Here is a 24,234-nt window from a genome sequence, read left to right as displayed (position 1 = left end):
TGCGGAAACCATCCCTGAAACCATAATACAGCAGGTGAGTGTCATGCTTGTTTTTGTATTTGCCAAGGAGGTGAGCTTCCACATGCAGATGAATGGGAGAAGGTAGCTGTGCCAGGCCAATCTTCACGAATCCAACTCAACAGTACCCCGGGGGCACCATCGCATCTCAGGGGGATGACCCAGTTGTGCCTCAACCACAGACCAATCCCAAGTCGGCTGCATTACCAGGTTGGGCTTTTAAACACCTGCTTGTGATACAGGAGGAGGAGAGCGTCGGCAGAGACAGCATCGAAAGAGGGACGAGAGAGTGAATGAGACGAGCGGAAGATTGCCGGGACAGGACCATCGGCTGGCGGATTCCAGTGGAAGGTGGAGAAGGGGAAAAGACGCCAAGACGAGGAGAAAAAAAGGGATGACTCAACCATTGTAACGACATCCCGGGGAAAGACCAGGGGGCGGAAAAGCTTACAAACCGAACACGCTCAGGGAAGAGACAGGAGAATTCCAGAAGGAAAACGGGAACAGAGGGAGGCGGAACAACTAAAACAAGGGAAAACGTGGAGTTATTTTCCTTCATGTTTGTATTTTTTTGTTGTTGTTGTTTTGTTGTTTCCCGCATAATCGTTTATGTTAAAAGAGGGTGGGGCTGGGAAGAAAACAGAGTAGAAACCCTTTATTAGTACTATAACCTACATATAACGAGCAGACACAGGCAAGGAGTGTGGACACATTTGGTTGTGTCCTTTAAGAAGAGAAAAAGCAAGAGATATAAAAAGGGGAATAAGAGACTTAGTAACCAGCCAGATAGAGAGCTACATTGTTAAAATCCTACAAAGAAAGGAAAAGGACAGCCAAGACAGAAGAAGAGATAAACCAGGAAAGAAATAAAAGAACAGAAAAGGAAAGAAGAGAACCGCGTAGGAGTAGGAAAACAAAAGAAGGTAAGAAAGAAGAGAGAGAGAAGAGTGAGACAGAGCAGGGAAAAGAGTAATAACACTACTAACCAGTCCACCAACAATTTTTTGTCTTCTTTTTTCCATACGCCTCCTGAGTCACCAACTGGGAAGAAGAAGAAGAACAGAAGATGAAGACCCAGTGACTGATCCAAGAAGATGGAAAACAAAATACCTTAACAACCAAAGTTAGAAAGAAAAGAGTAAAAAAAAAAGAACTATTATTTGATTAACTAAACTTAATAGAAGTACATACAAAGTAAAGCACCTGCAAGTCTCCATTACTCGGACCCTAGGACAGGAGCTCTGTGGATGACGGAAGAGAGCTAATGACTTTTGAAGGCAGGTGGCTCCTTTGGTTTTCCATGCTTTTCAAAACACTTACTTTCTGGGGAACATGGCGGCCGGTGAGGAGGCGGGTCGCTGAGAGTGCGGGCGAAGGGGCCTGGCCGGAAGTGTGAGAGAAGGAGTGATAGGCATTTGGATGTGCCGGCTCACCTGGGGCACAAAGGAGAGCACGGCCAGCTCCAGAACCACGGCGCTCTGGACCCGTGCAGTCCTGGAGCTTCGGAGGAGCCGCTCGGCTGCTGCGCGCTTCCCTCTCCGAGGAGGTTGAAGCGGCGGCAGAGTGAGCACAAGCACGCTGCTGACTCTGAAGGAAGGTTCTGTGGTTGGATCGGTTGCTGCTGGGGCGAGAGGAGGAGGTTTTTCTGGCCAAGCCTCACGGGCACAAGAGGCACAAGAGGAGGAGACTGTAGGCACTGCTGGAGGTAGGAGGAAGGGCAGAGAAACAAACCCCCAGGGGGAAAAAAGTTGTTTGTGCTACAGGGGAGGTGAGCTGTACTAAAGGAACGAGTGGGGACTGCAGGGGGGTGCTTGGAGAGTATGTAGAAGAGACTGTGGTAGAGAAGACACAACGTGGAATCCCAAACGAGGAAGGGTGCAAGTTGGGGAAAAGTAATTTGGGAGCAAAGTCGAGTAAGAAAGGGAAAGCAAAGTCCCCTGTTGTTGGGAAGGCAAGAAGTAGCCCATCGCTAAGGTCATATTTCAAAATTCTCCCCTCAGTGGCTTCAGGTAACTCCTGCAGTCTCATGGAGGAGGGGGGAGAAGAGGAAATGGAGTCTTTTGCCAATATAGTGTTGGGTAAGGAGGGGACTGAGGTGCAAGAAGTAGAGATGGCAGCTGTGAATAAGGGCGAAAAAACTAAAGGACAGTTCCCTGCCCAAGTATACATTTGGAGGTTCAAAGTGAACGGTCCAGAGAGACCCCTTCTGTAGAGGGCCATTGCACCAGGTCAACCGCGGATTTCGAGGATGGAGGAAGGGGCGGATACTCAAATGAGCTCTCCTATAGAAGCAAAATTATCGGAGGAGATTAAAAAGGGTTATTCGGTGTCCGAGGCAAATCAAGCAGGTATAAGAGAGGCATGAGAAATATTGGAAAGAAAATTTGACTTGTTGGCTAAAAGAACACAGGTATTGGAAGAGGCAATCGAAAGTTGACGAACAAGAATTACAAGATCAGTTGGAACGGCTAGAGAATGCAGCAAGGAGGAACAACTTGAGAATTTTAAATATACCAGAGGAAGTGGAAGGAGATGATATTGAGTCATACGTAGCCTCAGTTATCAAGAGTGCTCTGCAGTTGGAGGAGACGGATATGGCCATTGCTGCAGATATTCAGAGGATTCATAGGGACCCCTTTAGGACAGATCCTGGTAAAAAAAAAAAGCAGCGTAAGATTTTGGTACATTTCCAGTCCTGTGAGCTGAAGGGGAAGATTTTGTCAAAAGCATTAAAACAAAAAGCTCTAAGGGGGAAGGATTTCTCTTTTGAATTTAGGTCGGATCTGGCCAGAAGTACTCTAAACAAACAGTGGGAACTAGGTAAACATCTTGAGGAGTTCAAGAAATTAGATGCTATAACGCAACTCAAATTTCCAGCCTTCTTGTCTGTGATGTATAATAACAAGATGTAATGTGAGAGATCAAAAAACAGCAGATGAACTATTAGAGACTATTTGGAATGAAATATCTTAGATAAGAAGGTTGGGTTCACTTTCTCACAATCCTCTGGCCAGGTCTCCCCGAGGGGCTCTTAAATCTGGGCACACCATCCAGTGCAGAAGGAGACAGAGACAGGTTCCCATTGGGTGTGTTATGGGGTGGTCATGGAGTTGGGTAGAGCGGGAGCACAGAGTGGGGAGCATTAGGAAGATAAAGGAAAAAAAACTCATTCACCTCAGGCATACTAAGTGGCAATATTACTCGGAAAAAGAAGAAGAAAATGGGTACTAATGATATGAAATTGGGAGGGGATAGCAGCTTGTTTCGAGTTATGACTTGAAACTTGAAGAGGTTGAGAATTAGAGGAAGAAAAAACAGAATTCTGCTATACTTGCGGGATACTCCAGGCATTTTATAATTTTGCAGGAGACCCACTTGACGGGAAGAGAATGTTTAAAACTGTTTAAAGCTCAAAATTGGGTCCAATATTTGGTGTGCACAGAAAATGACTCTAAAATTAGGGGAGTGGCTATAATAAGTAAGCAGCAGATAAATGCAGTAGTGTTGAAGTCAGTTTCAGATAATACAGGACGTTGGTTTATTGCCAATCTTCAGGTATATGACACAGTATTAACAGTGGTTGGGTTTTATGGGCCAAACTCTGACGATTTAGAACTGATGAGGAAGGTGTTTTTTCACCTTTTGGATTTTTCTAACCCAGTCATTATGGCAGGGGATTTCAATGTATTCCTGGATAATAATCTGGGTAGATCATCAAGTGTGAGGTCTACAGTCACGCCAAAATCTCAGAATTTCCTGAAGACAAAAATGAGAGAATTTGGTTTGTGTGATATTTGGAGGGTAAGAGCAGGAGACCAGCAAGTTCTCTCATTTAGCAATAAGAAATATGACCATGCTTCTAGGATAGACTATTTTTTGATAGATCAAGGGCTAGCGGAGGCAGTTGACAAATTAGAATATATGGCTGCACATTTATCAGACCATTCGGCGGTGGCTTTAACAATTACATTTACCTCAAAAAGGGAGATGAGGAGGTGGACACTAGACCGATTTTGTTGCTGGAGAATGATGTTGTGACACAAATGTTTTTTGAGACAGAAGAGCTCTTCAAATTTAATATTGGTTCCACCCCAATGAGTGTGGTGTGGGATGCGTTTAAGGCATTTATAAGAGGTAAAATAACGAGCTTTAGTATTGTCAGGAATAGAAAGTACAAGACAGAAATTAGTACATTGGAAGCAGAATTGGCTGAGTGTGACTGTTTAGAAAAGTATGGGGTGGAATCTTTGGACAAATTGGAAGGCACGAGGAGACATTTGAGAACACAATTGTAGGGGTTGCTACAGATAAGGATAAAAAAAAATGGGATGCTATTAAATTAGCCCATTTCGAATATGGATAGAATGCAGGGAAATTGTTAGCATGGAAAGCTGAGACAGATGTAACCAAAAACGATATTAGAGAGATTTACGATTGAATGGGTGTGAGACGGATAAATAGTAATGATATAAGGGAGGTGTTAGAAATGGGGTCTTTGGTTGACAGTCAGGTTACCCCCTGTTCAAGCAAGGACCCTCACTCTAGTCAGGGTAAAAGAGAATCACCCTCAGCTAACCCCTGCTTGCCCCCTTGGTAGCTCGGCAGAGCAGTAGGCTTAACTTCAGAGCGCTAGGTGTAAAGTATTTGTACCAACACACACAGTAACTTAATGAAAACACTACAAAATGACACAACACCGGTTTAGAAAAATAGGAAATATTTATCTAAACAAAACAAGACCAAAACGACAAAAATCCGACATACACAAGTGAAGTTATGAATTTTTAGAGATTAAACTCCAAAATAGCGCTTAGAAACAAAAATGCTTCGATGAGATGTTAACACGGTGTCGTGACGGAGTCGTTCCCAACAAGCCGACACCAGCGGTGCCGGACACGGAGTCATGTAGACCCCCAAGTACAGTACCTTTGGTGAAGAGTGGAAACAAGCCGATGCGCGAAGTCGGGGATCGCGGCGTCTGTGCGAAACGTTGAATCCGTGCACTTCGAGCGGCGTGGGTCACGACGTGGTGCGGCGACTTCCACGGAGTTGCGGACTTCAGCGGGGCTGCTGCGGCGTCGGGGCTGCGAAGAGCGTCGCTTTCCAGCGAAGGTCACGGCGTCGGGTGCATGCGGCGTTACTGGATTCAGCAGCGGCGTCGGTCCGGAGTCGTCCGAAGTCGATTTCCTTGGATTTCCACCAGCTTTCCTTTCAAGGGCCCAGGGACTGGATAGGAAACCACTTGTCAGAGCAGGAGTCTCTCCAGAGAGTCCAGGTGCTGGCAGAGAGAAGTCTTTGCTGTCCCTGAGACTTCAAACAACAGGAGGCAAGCTCTAAATCAAGCCCTTGGAGATTTCTTCACAAGATGGAAGGCACACAAAGTCCAGTCTTTGCCCTCTTACTCTGGCAGAAGCAGCACTGCAGGAAAGCTCCACAAAGCACAGTCACAGGCAGGGCAGCACTTCTTCCTCAGCTATCAGCTCTTCTCCAGGCAGAGGTTCCTCTTGGTTCCAGAAGTGTTTCTCAAGTCTGTAGATTTGGGTGCCCTTCTTATACCCATTTTAGTCTTTGAAGTCACCTTTCTTCAAAGGGGACTCACACCTACTTGTGAAATCCTGCCTTGCCCAGGCAAGGCATCAGACACAAAGCAGGGGGTTGGAGCCGGCATGGTCAGAGGCAGTTACAGTCCTTTCAGATGAGAGTGACCACTCCACCCCTCCCTCCTAGCAGAGATGGCTAATCAGGAAATGCAGGTTACACCCCAGCCCCCTTTGTGTCACTGTCTAGTGCGAGGCGAAAAACAACCCAACTGTCAAACTGACCCAGACAGGGAATCCACAAACAAGGTAGAGTCACAGAATGGTTTAAGCAAGAAAATGCTCACTTTCTAAAAGTGGCATTTTCAAACGCACAATCTTAAAATCAACTTTACTAAAAGATGTTTTTTTATTTTATTGTGGGTTCAGGGACCCCAAACTCCACATCTCCATCTACTCTCTAGGGGAATCTACACTTTAATCATATTTAAAGGTAGCCCCCATATTATCCTATGAGAGAGACAGGCCTTGCAACAGTGAAAAACGAAATTGGCAGTATTTCACTGTCAGGACATATAAACCACATTACTATATGTCCTACCTTATCCATACACTGCACCCTGCCCTTGGGGCTACCTAGGGCCTACCTTAGGGGTGCCTTACATGTAAGAAAAGGGAAGGTTTAGGCCTGGCAAGTGGGTACACTTGCCAAGTCGAATTTACAGTGTAAAAATACACTTACAGACACTGCAGTGGCAGGTCTGAGACATGATTACAGAGCTTCTTATGTGGGTGGCACAACCAGTGCTGCAGGCCCACTAGTAGCATTTGATTTACAGGCCCTGGCACCTCTAGTGCACCTTACTAGGGACTTACTAGTAAATCAAATATGCCAATCATGGATAAACCAATTACATACAATTTACACGGAGAGCATAGGCACTTTAGCACTGGTTAGCAGTGGTAAAGTGTTCAGAGTTGAAAAGCCAACAGCAACAGGTCAGAAAAAAATAGGAGGCAGGAGGCAAAAAGACTGGGGATGACCCTGCATAAGCAAAAGTCCAACAGGAGACCTTCTAACTGTTTTATTCAGAGATATACAAAGATGATATAGTGGTAACGAGAGAAGGGGTAAGAAGTTGGGCAGGTGCAGATACACTTCCCAAAATTACAGCCATAGAGAGAGGGTTTATGAATAAAAAAATGACTATGGGAGTGATTATGTCTGCGCTCAGGTTAGGCAAGGGAGAGAAAGCGGTAGGCCCAGATGGCATCCTCATAGAATTGTATAAAGTACTGGGGGAAGCAATTGTGCCAGTTATGTTGGTTTTGTTTGAAGAGATTATGACAAAGGTGAGACACTTCCCGGATCTTGGAATGATGCAATAATAACTTTGGTTTTGAAGCAAGGCAAAAGTCTGTCTAGATGTGAGTCCTATAGACCGATTTCACTATTGAACGCAGATTATAAGATTTTTGCCAAGGTGTTGACGGAGAGGTTAAATTGTGTTGTAGGTGGGCTTCTTCATAAGGATCAAAAGGGCTTCATTAAGGGTAGGCACCTTCATTACCTAACTTCCAGCATAATATGGGCTATTGATTTGGCAACAACATTTAGCCTCCCTTTAGCAGTTGTAACATTAGATGCCTTGAAGGCTTTTGATAGAGTGAATTAGGTCTATTTAGTTACTATCTTAAAGCAGTACGGATTTGGGGATAACTTCTGTCAGACGATGAGCCAAATTTATTTGAATCCCTCAGCTAGGGTTCTGGTAAATGGGAGTCTGACAGCTGCTCTCAAAATGACTAGGGGTATGAGACAGGGTTGTCCGCTCTTTCCGATTCTGTTTAATTTATACATTGAGCCTTTAGCCAGAAGAATAAGGCTGGACCAAAGGATTTTACCTTTTTCGTATGATGGATGGGAAAAAAAGGTCTCTCTATATGCTGATGATCTGCTGCTGTGTACCGTGGTCTTACGAACAGAATTGACGGCAGTTTTGGATATAGTTGAGGAGTTTGGAAGAGTCTGGTTATCAGGTCAACGCTGAGAAGACGGAAATAATGGTGTAGGATCAGAAGACGGAGATCTTGCTAACAATAACTGAAATTTGATTTCTAGGTGTTAAGATTGTGCAAGACATTGAGCAGATTTCAGATGTTAACCATAAAAAAAGTGCGTGCGGATTGCTGCAATTTGATGAAGGGTTGGATGTATTTACCTCTGTCAATTTTGGGTAGAGTGAACTTGGTAAAGATGATAATTCTGCCCAAGGTTAGTTTTTTATTTAATTCAATCACGTTGCAATTTGATAAAACGCTGGTAGCTAAGATGCAACCGGACATTAACTCATTTATATGAACACAGAAGGGAGTGAGAATTTCATGGAAGAAGCCACGCAGAAGAAGGGAAAAAGGGGGATTATCCTTGCCTGATTTGCAGCTATACAGTTGGGCCTTCGAACTTAAAAACGCTAGGGTGCTTTTCTCTGCCCCCGACACCACGGATGTGGGATGCATGTTTAAGGCTATGCTAGGGGAAGTAAAGGGGGTTCAAAGTATTTTCTGTTTAAATTTAGGGATCCTAAATGTTTCCGAAAAATCAAACTAAAGTTGTTGAAAGATGCAGCAAAATTATGGTATAGTGTAAGGTGTATGTGCAAGGTAGAATATTTTAGTTACTGGGCACCTATTTGGGATTCACTAGGCATGCCACAGTGCCTTAAACACATGCTAGCCACTCCAATTAAGAAAGTAGGGTTTAAAAGCTGGGGTGGTTTAGTCAAGGAAAGCAGCTTACTCCCATGGGAGGAAATCTGGGTAGACACAGGTGGGGACTTGTACCTCCAATTGAACGGGTGGGCACAGAAGGTTGGTAGGAGTCTTGGCTCGAAGTATCAGATAGAGGAAAAAATAATCGAAGACCCCCTAAAAAAAAAGTAGTGGCTACTTGGTATTGGGAGTTGGTTGATGTAGTGGATGGTGGATTTAAGTTAGCCAACGATCAGAAGGAAAATGTATTTCTGGAAGTACAGTTGCAGGGTGTGTGGCAGGCGTCTATGCGTACTTTGTACTCTGTGGTTAAACCAGCCCCTTACAGAAGAAACCATCTGTATTCAATGCACAGGGTATATTTGTCACCTTATAAGCTGTCAAAAATGGGGAAGGGAGGGATGGCAAAATGTGGAAAGTGCGGAATGGAAAAGGCTACGGATGTCCACATGTTTGTGGAATGTCCAGAAATTCAACCTTTTTGGGAGGCAGTGAGGATCATGATCTCAAATGCTTTGGGTGTTGAGATTAGGATTAACCTTTTTTTAGTTATCTTCGGTAGATTGGAACGTATAGGAAACCTTAAAAGTGACTCACAGAAACTGTTGTTCTATGCCATTTTGTTAGCTAGGCAAGAAATCTGCAGGAAATGGGTAGGCAAGGTATCCCCCCCTTACAAAGAGTGGCTGGACCAACTGAAATTTGGGTTTAAAATGGACACGGCAATGGGGATCACCAAGGTGAAGAAATTTTGGTTTCTGTTCAAAATTTGGATGGGGAAACACATGGTGACAATATATTATTTTGTCCCATGATTACTCTCCTTCTGTGCCTCTCAAAGCCGTTTAATCCAGTTTAGTAGATCAACCCCAGTGTGGGAGTGGGATATGATGAGAGAGAGGAAGGCCCTCCCGGTTAAGGGAGCAGGTTGATCACAAAGTGTGAGGAAATGCCTGGAGCCTAGGGAATATGAGGACAAAAAAAAAAGAACAAAAGCACTTACTTTCTGGATGCCCTTGGGTTCCGCAGAAGGAGCAAAGGTGTTTGAACTTACAGACTGTGCACCTGTGACATTCATTTTTGTTGTACTACAAGCTGTCCAACTTTTTGTCCCCAAATCCTTTTTCAGACTAAAATGACTTTGAGAATTTTGCCAAGGAGGGAGCCATGTTGAACTCAGAGTGCCAAATGTCCATTTCCTGTTTCTGACCTGACTGTAATCATTTGCCTAAATTTGATGTTGTATTGCAGCCAGAAGGAACCCTAAAATTCTGAAGCTGCACTGTTTATTAAGGATATGTAGTCAAACAACTGGGGGGGGGCAGGGAACTTTTCTCACAAGATCACAGAGTAAATTGAAAAACCAGTCACCCAATGCTTAAGGGACCATTCTACCCAAAGCTTCTGCTTGCCCTTTTTCCCGGCCCTGGTTTTGCCCAGAACTACTTCTGCATCAATAAAGTCAAATACGTCAACGTATTCCCCTTGATGGACATTTTCCTTTGTCTCAGCAGGGACATGGCAAGCAATCGCCAAAGGAGGAGCCAGGGTTGGTGATGTTGAACCCAACAGCATGGGGCTGATTGTTAGTGGCGGCTGCCCTGTGTTTCCCACTAGAGGAGAAGGAGCGGCCACTAGCTGGGCCTAGACCTGCATGGCTGCCCAACCCCACCCACTCTCTGAGGCTATCTGACTAGGTGTAGGAGCTGCCTCTACCCCACCCATCGGTGCAGTTGAGACCAAGGGTATGCTAGTTGCGGTAACCATGGTTAGGGCTGAGATCTGTGGGGTGGGGCCACTGCTACCAGCTGCCCCAGCATAGGGTTCGATTTTGCCTGGAGAGGAACTGTCACTCTGGGATGCTGGGAAGATGGCCACATTGCTCTGACCCATCCCTCCCACGCTTGTGCTAAAAACAGGTTCCATGGGAGCCTGTGCCCTGGGGCAGGATGTGGTGGGTTGCCCTGCTGACTCACCCTCTGTGGCTTAGGGAAGGAGTATTTCTAGCATGATGGTATTTTCCTCTGTCATTTTGGGAGAGGTGTGGATGGCTGCTGCTCCTTCTCTGGTCCTTGAGACACTTTCTTGAGAGCCCAGTCAATGCCAGAGGGCTTTGCCACCTTCCAGAGCTCACTGAGGGAGAGGAATTCTTCTTGTGTGGCAGGGGTATTTCCAGAAAAGTGCAAATTTTTCGGGACCATGATATGTGGAAGGAAGACAAGGTCAGTGAGGCTCAACCAAATGAGCAAGCCAGCTCGCTCACCTTTGTGACAGTACAGCAAAATATTGCATCTGTGAGCGCTCCCTTGGCTTATCTATTTAGTTATGATAATAGTGAGCAGACGCATCCCTAAGGTCGAGGAACCTTTTGACTTGTTTAAAGTTATAAAAGTGTTAAATATAAGGCACAACAGTATCAAACAATACAAATCGTTAGAGAGTCAGTAAAGAACGCACCATGACCAATTTGGCCATGAATACCCACACCTTTTAGTATCAATTAAATGTTTATTTCCCTATATTAACAATGCTAAGGTCATGAAAATTTGTCTCAACACCAAATGGTGCAAATAAAAAAAAATCACAGGTTGACCAAACCTCCTAAAGAATCTCAATTTAAACAAAGCAATAAGAACCATAATTTCAATTGTGAAAACACTAATTAATGGCAACAAAATTTGAGTAAGAGAAATAACATACATTTGTTCAACAGCAGAGTGACAACAGTTCTTAGGTATAAAGGCAATACCTCACTAACTTCATTTTAGCATCAGCATGTTGGGCTTCATGCAAAAGTTTTAGTAACACTAATTTGGAAAACATCTAGCTATGGCGCTATCAAAATAGCAGCAGTATTAAAACAGTAGCAGTTGGTACCTGAAAAAACAAAAGACAACCAACAATGCACAGATCATTTCTTATTACCTGTCCCTAAGGAATCAGCAAAACAGCTTCAGCTTCATCAGAGGGTCAGCAGCATTAGGACAAGGGCAGGCAAAGGGGAATGGTTTAGATTTTGGACTATCAGATCACTAAACCATCAGATCATTAGTTCAGCATTGAACAAGCAAAGTAAACTTGGAAAATAATAAAGTACCAGAACGTCAGTAGAGTAACTGGCAAAACACGAAGTGTCAAAGACAGGTCACAATGAGAATCGGAAAAGAATACTCAAAGAGAAACAGTAGTGAAGTCTTGCTAAACTCTCCGCGCACAATTGTTAAATCAGAATTGTCACACGTTTGCTATTGGTCAGAAACATCAGCTGAATGAAAGAACATCCAATTACAAAAGCATTACATATTGGCAATGTATTAAACAAGAAACAACTAAACATTGGCAATGCGATGATTGGGTCTTCTCCATGTGCGTGACTCCAAACTATACTAAATGTGTCATCCCGCTCTTCCTTCGATCAGTAGATCCTTTTGTTCGGCACATTCCAAATGTGCTGCTAGACAGTAGTTACAGAGACAGTAGCATAAAACGTCACATCCTCGGAGGAAAAACATAAGTTAGAAAACACCTTTAAACATATATGCAATTCAAACAATGGAACCTGATATACAGCAGATGTGAAATCACTCTACAGTTACATTTGCCAGAACATTGGCAGTTAGATAACTTCTTGCTGTGGCCTTGCTCTGCTAGAGGCCCAGTAGGATAGAAGAAAACTCATATTATTCAGCCATTAATTTGACAGAGAAATGCTTTTTAATGAACCAGGTTTCTAAATACAGCATTAGTACATTATTTGTGAAAACCCATATACAATGATGGTGGTCACTCAAGTAGTCACCTTTTGTGTCACACGTTAATTTCAACGTTAATACATCTCTTATATAAAACAAATTCAAGAATACGTAAAAATAATTATTAAGGTTAATTTCAGCGCTCACACATGTGAAGCGTTCAAGTGCACTAAACATTACAACACTTGAGACAATTACATCACCAAAATATCACAGGCTACCCGTGGATTGGATCATATGGTAAGTGTATAAAAAAAATTAAACTCCTCTCCATAAGGGAAACATGGAACCTCAGAACTGTCCTTAAATGAACTCACTGCTAAAGGGACCATATAGACTGCCATGTTTCTGGTGCCATTAAGAACAGTGGGTGTTACCTTGTTGTTTGTGACTTTGTTGTACAGGCAATTAACATTAAGGCACCACAGGGGAGAGAACCCTCCCCAAGGATCACTTCGGTGTGCTTAAATAGAGTGCAGATTTACGTGTGCTCCTTGGGTACCTACCTGGAGGTGGCGTACAATGATGATCCTCAGGCCTTTCTACAAGGCACGTGCACAGCAGGTGTTCATGAGTGACTGAGCTGATCATATCCACGACTACCAAGCAAATCGAACGCAATCAAACATCTAAAGACTGGCGACCCTTGGTGCTTTGGCTCAAAAATTACACTGCATAAGGAAGCATCTAAGATTTCCTCTTGTCAGGTTAGTGAGGGTAATGCAACTTAAAATGTAGCGGTTTTACAAATGGTAAATACATTCATAACAGTGAGTACACACAACAAGCAGAACTAGTCTTTGTCTCCACAAAATGTGCTGTTTTAAACAATTGTATATTGCTCTTTTCAGTGGAGATCTGAAGGCTGAGCGGGTAAACCATTCAACTCAGCGTTATCTAACGTAGGCACAAAGTCCACTGCTGTCTACCAGCAAGATGACCTCCGAGTGTCTCTTTTATGTTAAAAAACATGCAGTGCAAGTCCTCGAGACTTGTGTTTCTCTTGTATGTGCAGCCTTGCAGAATGCTAGGTGCTAGGGAGCCTTCGTAATAAACACAAATGTTTACACTTATTGCTGATTGAAATAAGTGAATCAACCAAATCAACAATTACTTGATTTTCACTGACCAACGCTGCGCGTTGTTCACAGGTTGTAAATTATTAACATACGCGCCTTAAGGCCCATATTTATATTTTGTTACCGCCGCATTTGCGTCATTTTGTGACGCAAAAGCGGCGCAAACTTACAAAATACAATTGTATTTTGTAAGTTTGCGCCGCTTTTGCGTCAAAAAGCGGCGCAAATGTGGCGCTAAAAAAGTATTAATATGGTAAGTGAGTGCTTTGTTCCCTACCTCTTTCCGTACCTTTTTCAAAGACACTGCAATGTGCCATTATCTGTGTTAACAACTTGCTTTCTGCGGGCTCCTTATGAAATTTGCCTCAATTCAACCTCTTTGGAAAAAGAGACATGTGCTAAATGTATTGAATTTAGCCGAGTTCGATGGTGACAAGCAGAACTGTCCAGTGGCGATAGAACACTTTTCCGATTAGGGATGCTGCTATCAACGAACGTGTCATCATGGAAGTCATAGGGACTGTGAAAAATTCAAGTACCACACAAAGAACAAGCGAAGAAAATGTGTTTCAGCCAGAGAGTAGTAAGGATGTAGTATGTGGCTAATGGTGCATTTTGGAACACATAGTTGCAAATATATTACAAAAGCATGGTGTGGTATGGCACTGCCATTTACAGACAGCACATTTTCTATTGAAATAGCCCAAAAACTAAATTTGCACAGAAATGCAGTTTTACGGATAAAATTATACAGTGCTCAAACAATAATGCGTGGAAATCACATTTCAGCGAATATTTCATTTGCACATCACCCAAGTGTTTTAATTTTCTTTGATCATATTATTAAGTGTATTAATTTGCTTTGATCATATTAAATTCTTTATTTCCATCACACTTCAGAATTACTAAAAAACATGCTTCATTTGTGCTTTCCAAAGTGCTAAGGTACCGTGAAATATTTGTACAGTTTATTTACAGGTACTTTACATGTTGTATGTTAGAAATAAAAAATGATACCCCATAGCCTTTCATTTTCTAGCAACATTGTGACATTTTACAAAATCCTTTTACTTTGAAGTCAGAGAAAGAAAAATATACACCAACCTGCCTTATAAAATAATAAGTAGCAATTTGTCAGGAGAGACATCCTGACGTTTTGGCCCATATTTATACTTTTTTAGCGCTGCATTTGCGTCATTTTTTTACGCAAAAGTGACACAAACTTGCAAAATACAATTGTATTTTGTAAGTTTTCGCCGTTTTTGCAGCGCTAAAAAAGTATAAATATGGGCCTTAATTTCTATCTTTGAACGCACAGCAAATGTAAGAAGCTAAAAACAAAACTTAAAGCCACCTTTACTGCTCATTTACCATCTGAACTCCAGCATGGTTAATTTGGGGGTGATACAGCTCCTCCGCACTCATACTTCTAATGCCAATTGGATGTCCCAGTAAATCCGAGACACTTGCTCACCCTAACTATATTGACTGCATTTAACCCCTTTAAGCGGACTACACACGTGCCACCTACAAACCTATGAGAAAGACTAAGGGGCATATTTACAAGAAAGTGGTGCATTGGTCCCAATGCACCACTTTTCTTGCGTTGCCTATGCCCCACCTAATGACCCATTGGTTGCGCCATATTTACAATTTGGCACACCATGGCGGTTGTTAGGACAATAGCTTCAAAATTGTTGACGCTATTGTGGCCCTTTGCTGCACTAGCGACAAAGGTTTCGCCACAGTGCAGCAAAGCACAGGGAGGCCCATTAATTAAAATTACAGAAAAATTGTAATTGTATTGTTTTGTAATATTATTTAGATAGCGCTTACTACCCCTACCCCGACTACGAGGCGTCGAAGTGCTTTTCGGCAAGTAGCACGCTACTCCGGAACCCAACAAGAATTAATGATGGATTAGTATCGGGAAATATGAGTACAGTTTTAGTATTATTATGAGTTCATTTGAGCCGCAGATATGAGAGTTTGTTATTTAGATTGACTGGAGTAATGGAGGGGTGGAGGAGGAAAGAAATCCAGAAGTGTTAATTGGGAGCATATCCCTCATTTACTCATCCCAAAGGCTTGGGATGAGTAAAGCAGGATGGAGGAGGGAAGAGTCTGTGGAAGGGTTAGGGAGATCATAGCAGCAGTGTGAGATAAATGAGGGCAAATTTAGTAGGGTTGTTTGGGAGGTCATGGTAGTAGAGTGAGGTTTGGTGAGTTAGATGTGGAAGCGGAGGGAAGAGCTTAGTCAGAGTTATTTAGGAGATAAAAGTAGTAGAATGGGTTTGGAATGAGTCAGAGTGGGAATGGAGGATAGATTGATAGAGATATGACATATGATGATGGGTAGGTAAGTGTGATAAGATGAGAGTAGGGATTCATAGATATCTAGTATATAACAACCCACCCAGAAGCCATGCAATGACCCACAAACATGCCAAGCACAGAACAACATACACACATACATATATATATATATATCTATATATATATATATATATATATATATATATAGATATATATATATAGATATACACACACACACACACATACATACACACATGAATGCACACATATGCACACATATATGTACATACAATACATAATTAGAACCATGAGTAAATATACTTAGTTAAACAGGTTTAGAGTGTGTGTGTATTTTATTGTTATGACATAGTAGCGATACATATTTTCTAAAGAACTATACATAACTAGAAATATACACATAATCTGAAAATATATTTATCAACATAGACATCTGCAGTCCATAGTTGTTTGAATATGGTGGTTATGAAGGAAAGGGTTCCTCAGCTACATGATGGCTTCACTGAAAACAGAGATGTTTGGTATCAAACATCTCATATTAAAAAAAACCTCACTAAGTCCAGTGATGGATTTGTTAATACATCCACCCAGAGGGCACCTCAGAGGTGACCCCTGAAAACCTACCAACTGCTGGAGGGCTAACTGACTAGTTCTAGCCAGCCTGCCACCAGCAGAGGAGGTTCTGAGCCCCGGTGTGAGAGCCTTTGCTCTCTGGAGGTCAAAAACAAAGCCTGCTCTGGCTGGTGTGTTAACACACCCCTCTCAACAGGATGATCTGCATTCCAAGGCAGGCAGCTTCAGAGGAGCTCATTGCCTTTGGTATGCAGATCTGGCTCTCCTCAGAGGGGGAGATGGCGACCCTCCCGCCCCAGGGCCCATTTAGCACCTGGAAAGGAGGGGAAATTAGCTATGAAGCAGGCGTGTTGCACTTGCAGGCTAGACACACCCCTAGCATGACCCGCCTGAAGTGAGCACTGGCTTGGGAATTCTGCCATCTTGTGTGTAGTGGAATTAGGAATTTTGGGACACAGTAGATCTTGGTATCTACATTTACATAAAAGTATGTGATATTTTTTATAAATTGTGTCAGATTTATTTGAGTGTATGTCTCACTTACTTCCTATGTGTGTGCATTACATGCTTAGCACTACCCACTGGTATGCCTAACTGCTCGTCCACACTACCACAAAATAGCATTTGGGGTGTCATTTGTGCCTCTGTAGTTCCTCTGGGGTTTGCCTGGACTGTCTACAGTGTACCTCATTTTGGTCCACTATATAAAGAGCCAGCTTACTACATCGGGTAACTCCTTTTACAGTGAGAATCTCATCTAAATGTATGCACTGTGTATTTATTATGTAGTGATATTAGTGTAGGTGGGAGACTGAAGTGCGAGGTTGAGTAAAAAGGTGTTTAAGCGCCTCCTGGAAAAAGCCCCTACTGATGTTTAGTGCTGGCATCGATCTTAGTAAGGGTTGTTTATAAAACATCCAGATCACCTTATTTTCTGGCGTCAAAGGAACGTATTAATTGTTAGACTTGTTCTGTGGTTTCCCAGGCCTCACTTGCATGGGTTTGTTGCTTTTCAAAGAGCTGTTCCATGGGCCATGATTTGGTGCCTCTTTTAAAGGAACCCCTAGCTTGCATTGCTGCCACTGCTTTAGATGTGTTGTAATCCTTCATCTATGAGGATTCTTCCACAGCTGGTCTAAACAGTGTCTCTTCTGCTGATCAGACTTTGGTTTGAAAGCCAAGATGTTGATCAGAACAGGACTCTTTAGCATAATGCCAATGCACAGCTGTCTGCTAGTTATGTCTGCATCATCCAGAGAGAATTTTAGGCACATGTTGCCAATTTTCCTCCACTCAGATGACAGCCTTAGCATTCTTTTTAAAATGCTCTAGTAGAAGTATGAGATCATCGATCTTTAATTGCTAGTGGTCCTGTCTGGTGACCAGAGTCTGAATTTGCAATACGCCATTGAGCAGCTGCTGCTCTTACAATTTTTCAGCATTCCAACTCAGGTCTCAAAACTTCTAATCGCCCACTCGCTATGGCGAGTTATATTTTACCAAGTCACGCTATTTTTAAGACTTACTCACCCTTTCTGGCAGGTTGAGATAGAACAGGTGTTCTGTCCAGTCAGAATGTGAAGGAGGCCTTTTAATTGTGGTATTGTCACGTTTGCTCTGAGTTCAGAGACAGAGGTCAAAAGTCAGTTTGTCTTACAATTAGTTTTCCTTCTGACTAGAGTTCCAGGATGTTTTCAGTTTTTTTCCTAACACAACATTTTAACAGCTAAGTCATCTGTACAAACATTTCAAAATATATTTCAGTAGATGTGAAAGCCCATTGTTTGTACTGCTGTCTGATGAAAAAAATAATTTAATAGGTTGCTTTACTTGGTGATGTGCAAAGAATAAATATGTTATCTGAAACCAAATTTTCACAGATTTGGTAAGACATTTTACAGTTTTATCGGTAAAGCTGCAAGTTAGTTGGAAGGATTTTGTACATTTCTTGGAAATTGTCTGTCTGTAAATAACAGTGTGACCACATCATATGTTATTATAATATTTATTAAAACTGAGTGTTTAAACATAAACGCTATTGTCATGGTAGCAATGCTATTAGTAAACTAAGAAGCAAGTAATGGGTCATGTGTCCCCTATATGTAGGCTAGATTCTTTGTGTACATGGTGCAAACGTTTAGTCTATTTAATGAAACAGACTTTTTGCACATCAGAAATGCTGCACTCACATATTTGAAGGTACACTCGTATGTGAGAATGAAGAAAAAGGCGAATAAGCTAAAATATTTGCCTAGGATCACATAATGAGACCCGTTTACAGGTCAAGTACATTACTGTTGTGGTCAAGTAGATTATTCAGGTTACTCAACCTGCAGCCCTAGTAACATTAGGATTTTTCGAGGCCTAACCTCCAACTTTTTGCTCTTAATTTCTGGCAGCAGCCATGTACATGCATGTTAGCTCCCCTTCACACCTATAAAAACTACCAAGGAGTCTGCTCAATACTATATATATGCATCCATTAAATGTGTAAGAGAAAATGCAAGTGTAAGATGAGACGTGAGTGAACTGCTATACACATGCTGTGAGCGTTCGTAAAGCTGTTAAACACCTGGTAAGACTTAAATACCAGAGGGATAAACCTTCAAAGAAACCAATCCTGAGCTCACTGTAGACAGATATTTGGAGGCTGATCTTAAAAACCTAGTAATACGCTATGATAAGTTTGAAACGCCACGTACAATCACATCAAGGGGATACAGATCTCAATCTTGTATTGTTTGCAAACAATTTTCAGTGAGCTTGGATGAATCGGATGATCAAATGAATCAGTGGGTCAGCTCATACTAATCGGTTTGGGATGTGGTTATTGTTGCTTTGTCAGCAGATCGAAAGTAGCTTTTGATAGTTCTGAACCGAAGTGATTGGAATTACACCCACAAGTGATACTGAAATACTGGAGAGCAGTATATTTATGAGTCATAGTAGCAGGACACAAGTTGATTAAATATGCAATTGGCTCACTGTTCTGTTTAATTTCCAATTGGATGTGGGAGATATTAGTGTATAAGTTGAGCATAGAAGAGACTTTTGTGAAAATATATGCAATGTGATTACAATGTAGACCAGTGTAAATATCCTCCGGATGAGGAACCAGGATGGTCGGAAATGCATTGGGACTACTAATGCAATGGAGCAATTTGATACAGTGGCAAAATAATTGAATGTAACCAACTAACTTCAACACTGAGCAGGAATCAATTGTATGACCACTGAATTTATAGTGAAGGCTCACAAAGAAATTGGAATGAATAATGAATGAAACGATCAATAAAACAATGAATCCTCACACTGATGCCATGTTTAACGTTTTCTGAAAGCTCATTTGAGCAATTATAGTCACTGCACCTAGGGACTGCAATTTCTCCAAGATCCATGTGACAGGATCATATTCTTAGTGTGGCATGAAGGACTACTATTTCCTCTGCACATTCACAGTTTGGGGCAAAGACAAAACTTTGTGAGAAGTTGAGCCTTGCTAACAACTAGAGTGCATCTTACTGCTGAACACCCCAGAGTTAAGGACAGGCAATTCCTCACAATGCAGCAGAAGAAAGAAGGTGTGTAAGGAAATGCCTCCTTGGCATGGTTACCCCCTGACTTTTTGCCTTTGCTGATGCTATGTTTTGAATTGAAAGTGTGCTGAGGCCTGCTAACCAGGCCCCAGCACCAGTGTTCTTTCCCTAACCTGTACTTTTGATTCCACAATTGGCACACCCTGGCATCCAGGTAAGTCCCTTGTAACTGGTACCTCTGGTACCAAGGGCCCTGATGCCAGGGAAGGTCTCTAAGGGCTGCAGCATGTATTATGCCACCCTAAGAGACCCCTCACTCAGCACAGACACACTGCTTACCAGCTTGTGTGTGCTAGTGAGAACAAAATGAGTAAGTCGACATGGCACTCCCCTCAGGGTGCCATGCCAGCCTCTCACTGCCTATGCAGTATAGGTAAGACACCCCTCTAGCAGGCCTTACAGCCCTAAGGCAGGGTGCACTATACCATAGGTGAGGGTACCAGTGCATGAGCACTGTGCCCCTACAGTGTCTAAGCAAAACCTTAGACATTGTAAGTGCAGGGTAGCCATAAGAGTATATGGTCTGGGAGTCTGTTTTACACGAACTCCACAGCACCATAATGGCTACACTGAAAACTGGGAAGTTTGGTATCAAACTTCTCAGCACAATAAATGCACACTGATGCCAGTGTACACTTTATTGTAAAATACACCACAGAGGGCACCTTAGAGGTGCCCCCTGAAACTTAACCGACTATCTGTGTAGGCTGACTGGTTCCAGCAGCCTGCCACACTAGAGACATGTTGCTGGCCCCATGGGGAGAGTGCCTTTGTCACTCTGAGGCCAGTAACAAAGCCTGCACTGGGTGGAGATGCTAACACCTCCCCCAGGCAGGAGCTGTAACACCTGGCGGTGAGCCTCAAAGGCTCACCCCTTTGTCACAGCCCCGCAGGACACTCCAGCTAGTGGAGTTGCCCGCCCCCTCCGGCCCCGGCCCCCACTTTTGGCGGCAAGGCCGGAGAAAATAATAAGAATAACAAGGAGGAGTCACTGACCAGTCAGGACAGCCCCTAAGGTGTCCTGAGCTGAGGTGACTCTAACTTTTAGAAATCCTCCATCTTGCAGATGGAGGATTCCCCCAATAGGATTAGGGATGTGACCCCCTCCCCTTGGGAGGAGGCACAAAGAGGGTGTACCCACCCTCAGGGCTAGTAGCCATTGGCTACTAACCCCCCAGACCTAAACACGCCCTTAAATTTAGTATTTAAGGGCTTCCCTGAACCTAAAGATTTAGATTCCTGCAACTACAAGAAGAAGGACTGCAAAGCTGAAAACCCCTGCAGAGGAAGACCAGAAGACACCAACTGCCTTGGCCCCAGAACTCACCGGCCTGTCTCCTGCCTTCCAAAGAACCCTGCTCCAGCGACGCTTTCCAAGGGACCAGCGACCTCTGAATCCTCTGAGGACTGCCCCGCTTCGAAGAAGACAAGAAACTCCCGAGGACAGCGGCACTGCTCCAAAAGAAATGCAACTTTGTTACAAGGAGCAGATTTAAAGACCCCTGCAACTCCCCGCAAGAAGCGTGAGACTTGCAACACTGCACCCGGCGACCCCGACTCGACTGGTGGAGAACAAACAGCTCAGGGAGGACCCTCCGGCGACTCTACGACTGTGAGCAACCAAAGTTGCCCCCCCTGAGCCCCCACAGCGACGCCTGCAGAGGGAATCCCCAGGCTCCCCCTGACCGCGACTGTCTTAGTCTCCATTTCCCGACGGCTGGAAAAGACCCTGCACCCGCAGCCCCCAGCGCCTAAAGAAACGGAACCTTTGTGCAGGAGTGACCCCCAGGAGGCCCTCTCCCTTGCCTAGGTGGTGGCTACCCCGAGGAGCCCCCCCCCCTTGCCTGCCTGCTCCGCTGAAGAGACCTCATGGTCTCCCATTGAAACCTGAAGGAAACCCGACGCGTGTTTGCACACTGCACCCGGCCGCCCCCGCGCTGCTGAGGGTATACTTTCAGTGCTACTTTGTGTCCCCCCCGGTGCCCTACAAAACCCCCCTGGTCTGCCCTCCGAAGACGCGGGTACTTACCTGCTGGCAGACTGGAACCGGGGCACCCCCTTCTCTCCATTATAGCCTATGTGTTTTGGGCACCTCTTTGACCCTTGCACCTGACCGGCCCTGAGCTGCTGGTGTGATAACTTTGGGGTTGCTCTGAACCCCCAACGGTGGGCTACCTTGGACCAAAAACTGAGAACTGTAAGTGACTTACTTACCTGTGAAAACTAACAATAACTTACCTCCCCCAGGAACTGTGAAAATTGCACTGTGTCCACTTTTAAAACAGCTTATTGTGTTTTATGACAAAAGTATTCATGCTAATGTAATGATTCAAAGTTCCTAGAGTACTTACCTGCAATACCTTCCAAACCAGCTATTACATGTGAAATTTGAACCTGTGGTTCTTAAAATAAACTAAGAAAATATATTTTTCTATAACAAAACCTATTGGCTGGATTTGTCTCTGAGTGTGTGTACCTCATTTATTGTCTATGTGTATGTACAACAAATGCTTAACACTACTCCTTGGATAAGCCTACTGCTCGACCACACTACCACAAAAAAGAGCATTAGTATTATCTCTTTTTACCACTATTTTACCTCTAAGGGGAACCCTTGGACTCTGTGCATGCTATTCCTTACTTTGAAATAGCACATACAGAGCCAACTTCCTACATTGGTGGATCAGCGGTGGGGTACAAGACTTTGCATTTGCTGGACTACTCAGCCAATACCTGATCACCCGACAAATTCCAAAATTGTCATTAGAAATTGATTTTTGCAATTTGAAAAGTTTTCTAAATTCTTTAAAGTCCTGCTAGGGCCTTGTGTTAGTCCCTGTTAGCATTTCTTTTAGAGTTTAAAAGTTTGTAAAAGTTTGAATTAGATTCTAGAACTAGAAAAGCATTCCAACTTTTAGAAGAATAATGTCTAGTACAGACATGAATGTGGTGGAACTCGACACCACACCTTACCTCCATCTCCAGATGAAAGAGCTAAGGTCACTCTGTAACATAAGAAAAATAACAATGGGCTCCAGACCTACCAAAGTACAGCTCCAGAAGCTGTTGGCAGAGTATGATAGAGCCAACCCCTCTGTGGATAACACAGAGGAGGATGATAGTGAACTGGAGGAAGAATCCCCTCCACCAGTCCTATCTAGGGAGAACAGGGCTTCTCAAGCCCTGACTCCAAAAATAATAGTCAGAGATGCTGGCTCCCTCACAGGAGGGTCCAGCCTCTCTGGAATCACTGAGGATAACTCCAGTGAAGAGGACATCCAGTTAGCCAGGATGGCCAAAAGATTGGCTTTGGAAAAACAGATCCTAGCCATAGAAAGGGAAAGACAAGAGATGGGCCTAGGACCCATCAATGGTGGCAGCAACATAACTAGGGTCAGAGATTCTCCTGACATGTTGAAAATCCCCAAAGGGATTGTAACTAAATATGAAGATGGTGATGACATCACCAAATGGTTCACAGCTTTTGAGAGGGCTTGTGAAACCAGAAAAGTGAACAAATCTCACTGGGGTGCTCTCCTTTGGGAAATGTTCACAGGAAAGTGTAGGGATAGACTCCTCACACTCTCTAAAAAAGATGCAGAATCTTATGACCTCATGAAGGGTACCCTGATTGAGGGCTTTGGATTCTCCACTGAGGAGTATAGGATTAGATTCAGGGGGGCTCAAAAATCCTCGAGCCAGACCTGGGTTGACTTTGTAGACTACTCAGTAAAAACACTAGATGGTTGGATTCAAGGCAATGGTGTAAATGATTATGATGGGCTGTACAATTTATTTGTGAAAGAACACCTATTAAGTAATTGTTTCAATGATAAACTGCATCAGCATCTGGTGGACCTAGGACCAATTTCTCCCCAAGAATTGGGAAAGAAGGCGGACCATTGGGTCAAGACTAGGGTGTCCAAAACTTCCACAGGGGGTGACCAAAAGAAAGGGGTCACAAAACCTCCCCAGGGGAAAGGTGGTGAGACAGCCAAAAACAAAGATAGTAAAGAGTCTTCAAAAGGCCCCCAAAAACCTGCACAGGAGGGTGGGCCCAGAGCCTCTTCACAAAACAATTCTGGGTACAAGGGTAAAAACTTTGATCCCAAAAAGGCCTAGTGTCGTAACTGTAGTCAGTCTGGACACCAAACTGGAGACAAGGCCTGTCCCAAGAAAGATACCACTTCTAACTCCCATCCAGCTAAAACTGGAATGGCCAGTCTCCAAGTGGGATCAACAGTGTGCCCAGAGCAAATCAGGTGTCACACTGAAGCTACATTAGTCTCTGAGGGTGGGGTGGATTTAGCCACACTGGCTGCCTGGCCCCCTAACATGCAAAAATACAGGAAGCAGGTCTTAATTAATGGGACAAGTGTAGAGGGCCTGAGGGATACAGGTGCCAGAGTCACCATGGTGACAGAGAAACTGGTTTCCCCTGGCCAATACCTGGCTGGACAAACTTATCCAGTCACCAACGCTGACAATCAGACTAAAGTACATCCCATGGCTATGGTAACTTTAGAGTGGGGAGGGGTCAAAGGCCTGAAACAGGTGGTGGTCTCCTCAAATA

At 43.6% G+C, this 24,234-nt stretch overlaps 1 protein-coding gene across 1 annotated transcript in view; it reads left to right on the top strand.

Annotated features, from left to right (window-relative positions):
• The first annotated feature begins 2,266 nt into the window (after positions 1 to 2,266).
• The window catches only part of LOC138247026 (olfactory receptor 5V1-like), a 149,613-nt gene continuing 127,645 nt past the window's right edge, over positions 2,267 to 24,234 (top strand). Inside the window, exons 1-2 of the mRNA XM_069201774.1 lie at positions 2,267 to 2,366; positions 2,422 to 2,699. Of these exons, the coding sequence (XP_069057875.1) occupies positions 2,267 to 2,366; positions 2,422 to 2,699 (378 nt within the window). The remainder of the gene's footprint in view (positions 2,367 to 2,421; positions 2,700 to 24,234) is intronic.

The sequence above is a fragment of the Pleurodeles waltl genome, chromosome 7, assembly GCF_031143425.1.
Source record: "Pleurodeles waltl isolate 20211129_DDA chromosome 7, aPleWal1.hap1.20221129, whole genome shotgun sequence".
NCBI lineage: Eukaryota > Metazoa > Chordata > Amphibia > Caudata > Salamandridae > Pleurodeles > Pleurodeles waltl.
Note: the sequence above shows the minus strand (reverse complement) of the source record. Positions and strands in the feature narration are given on the sequence as shown.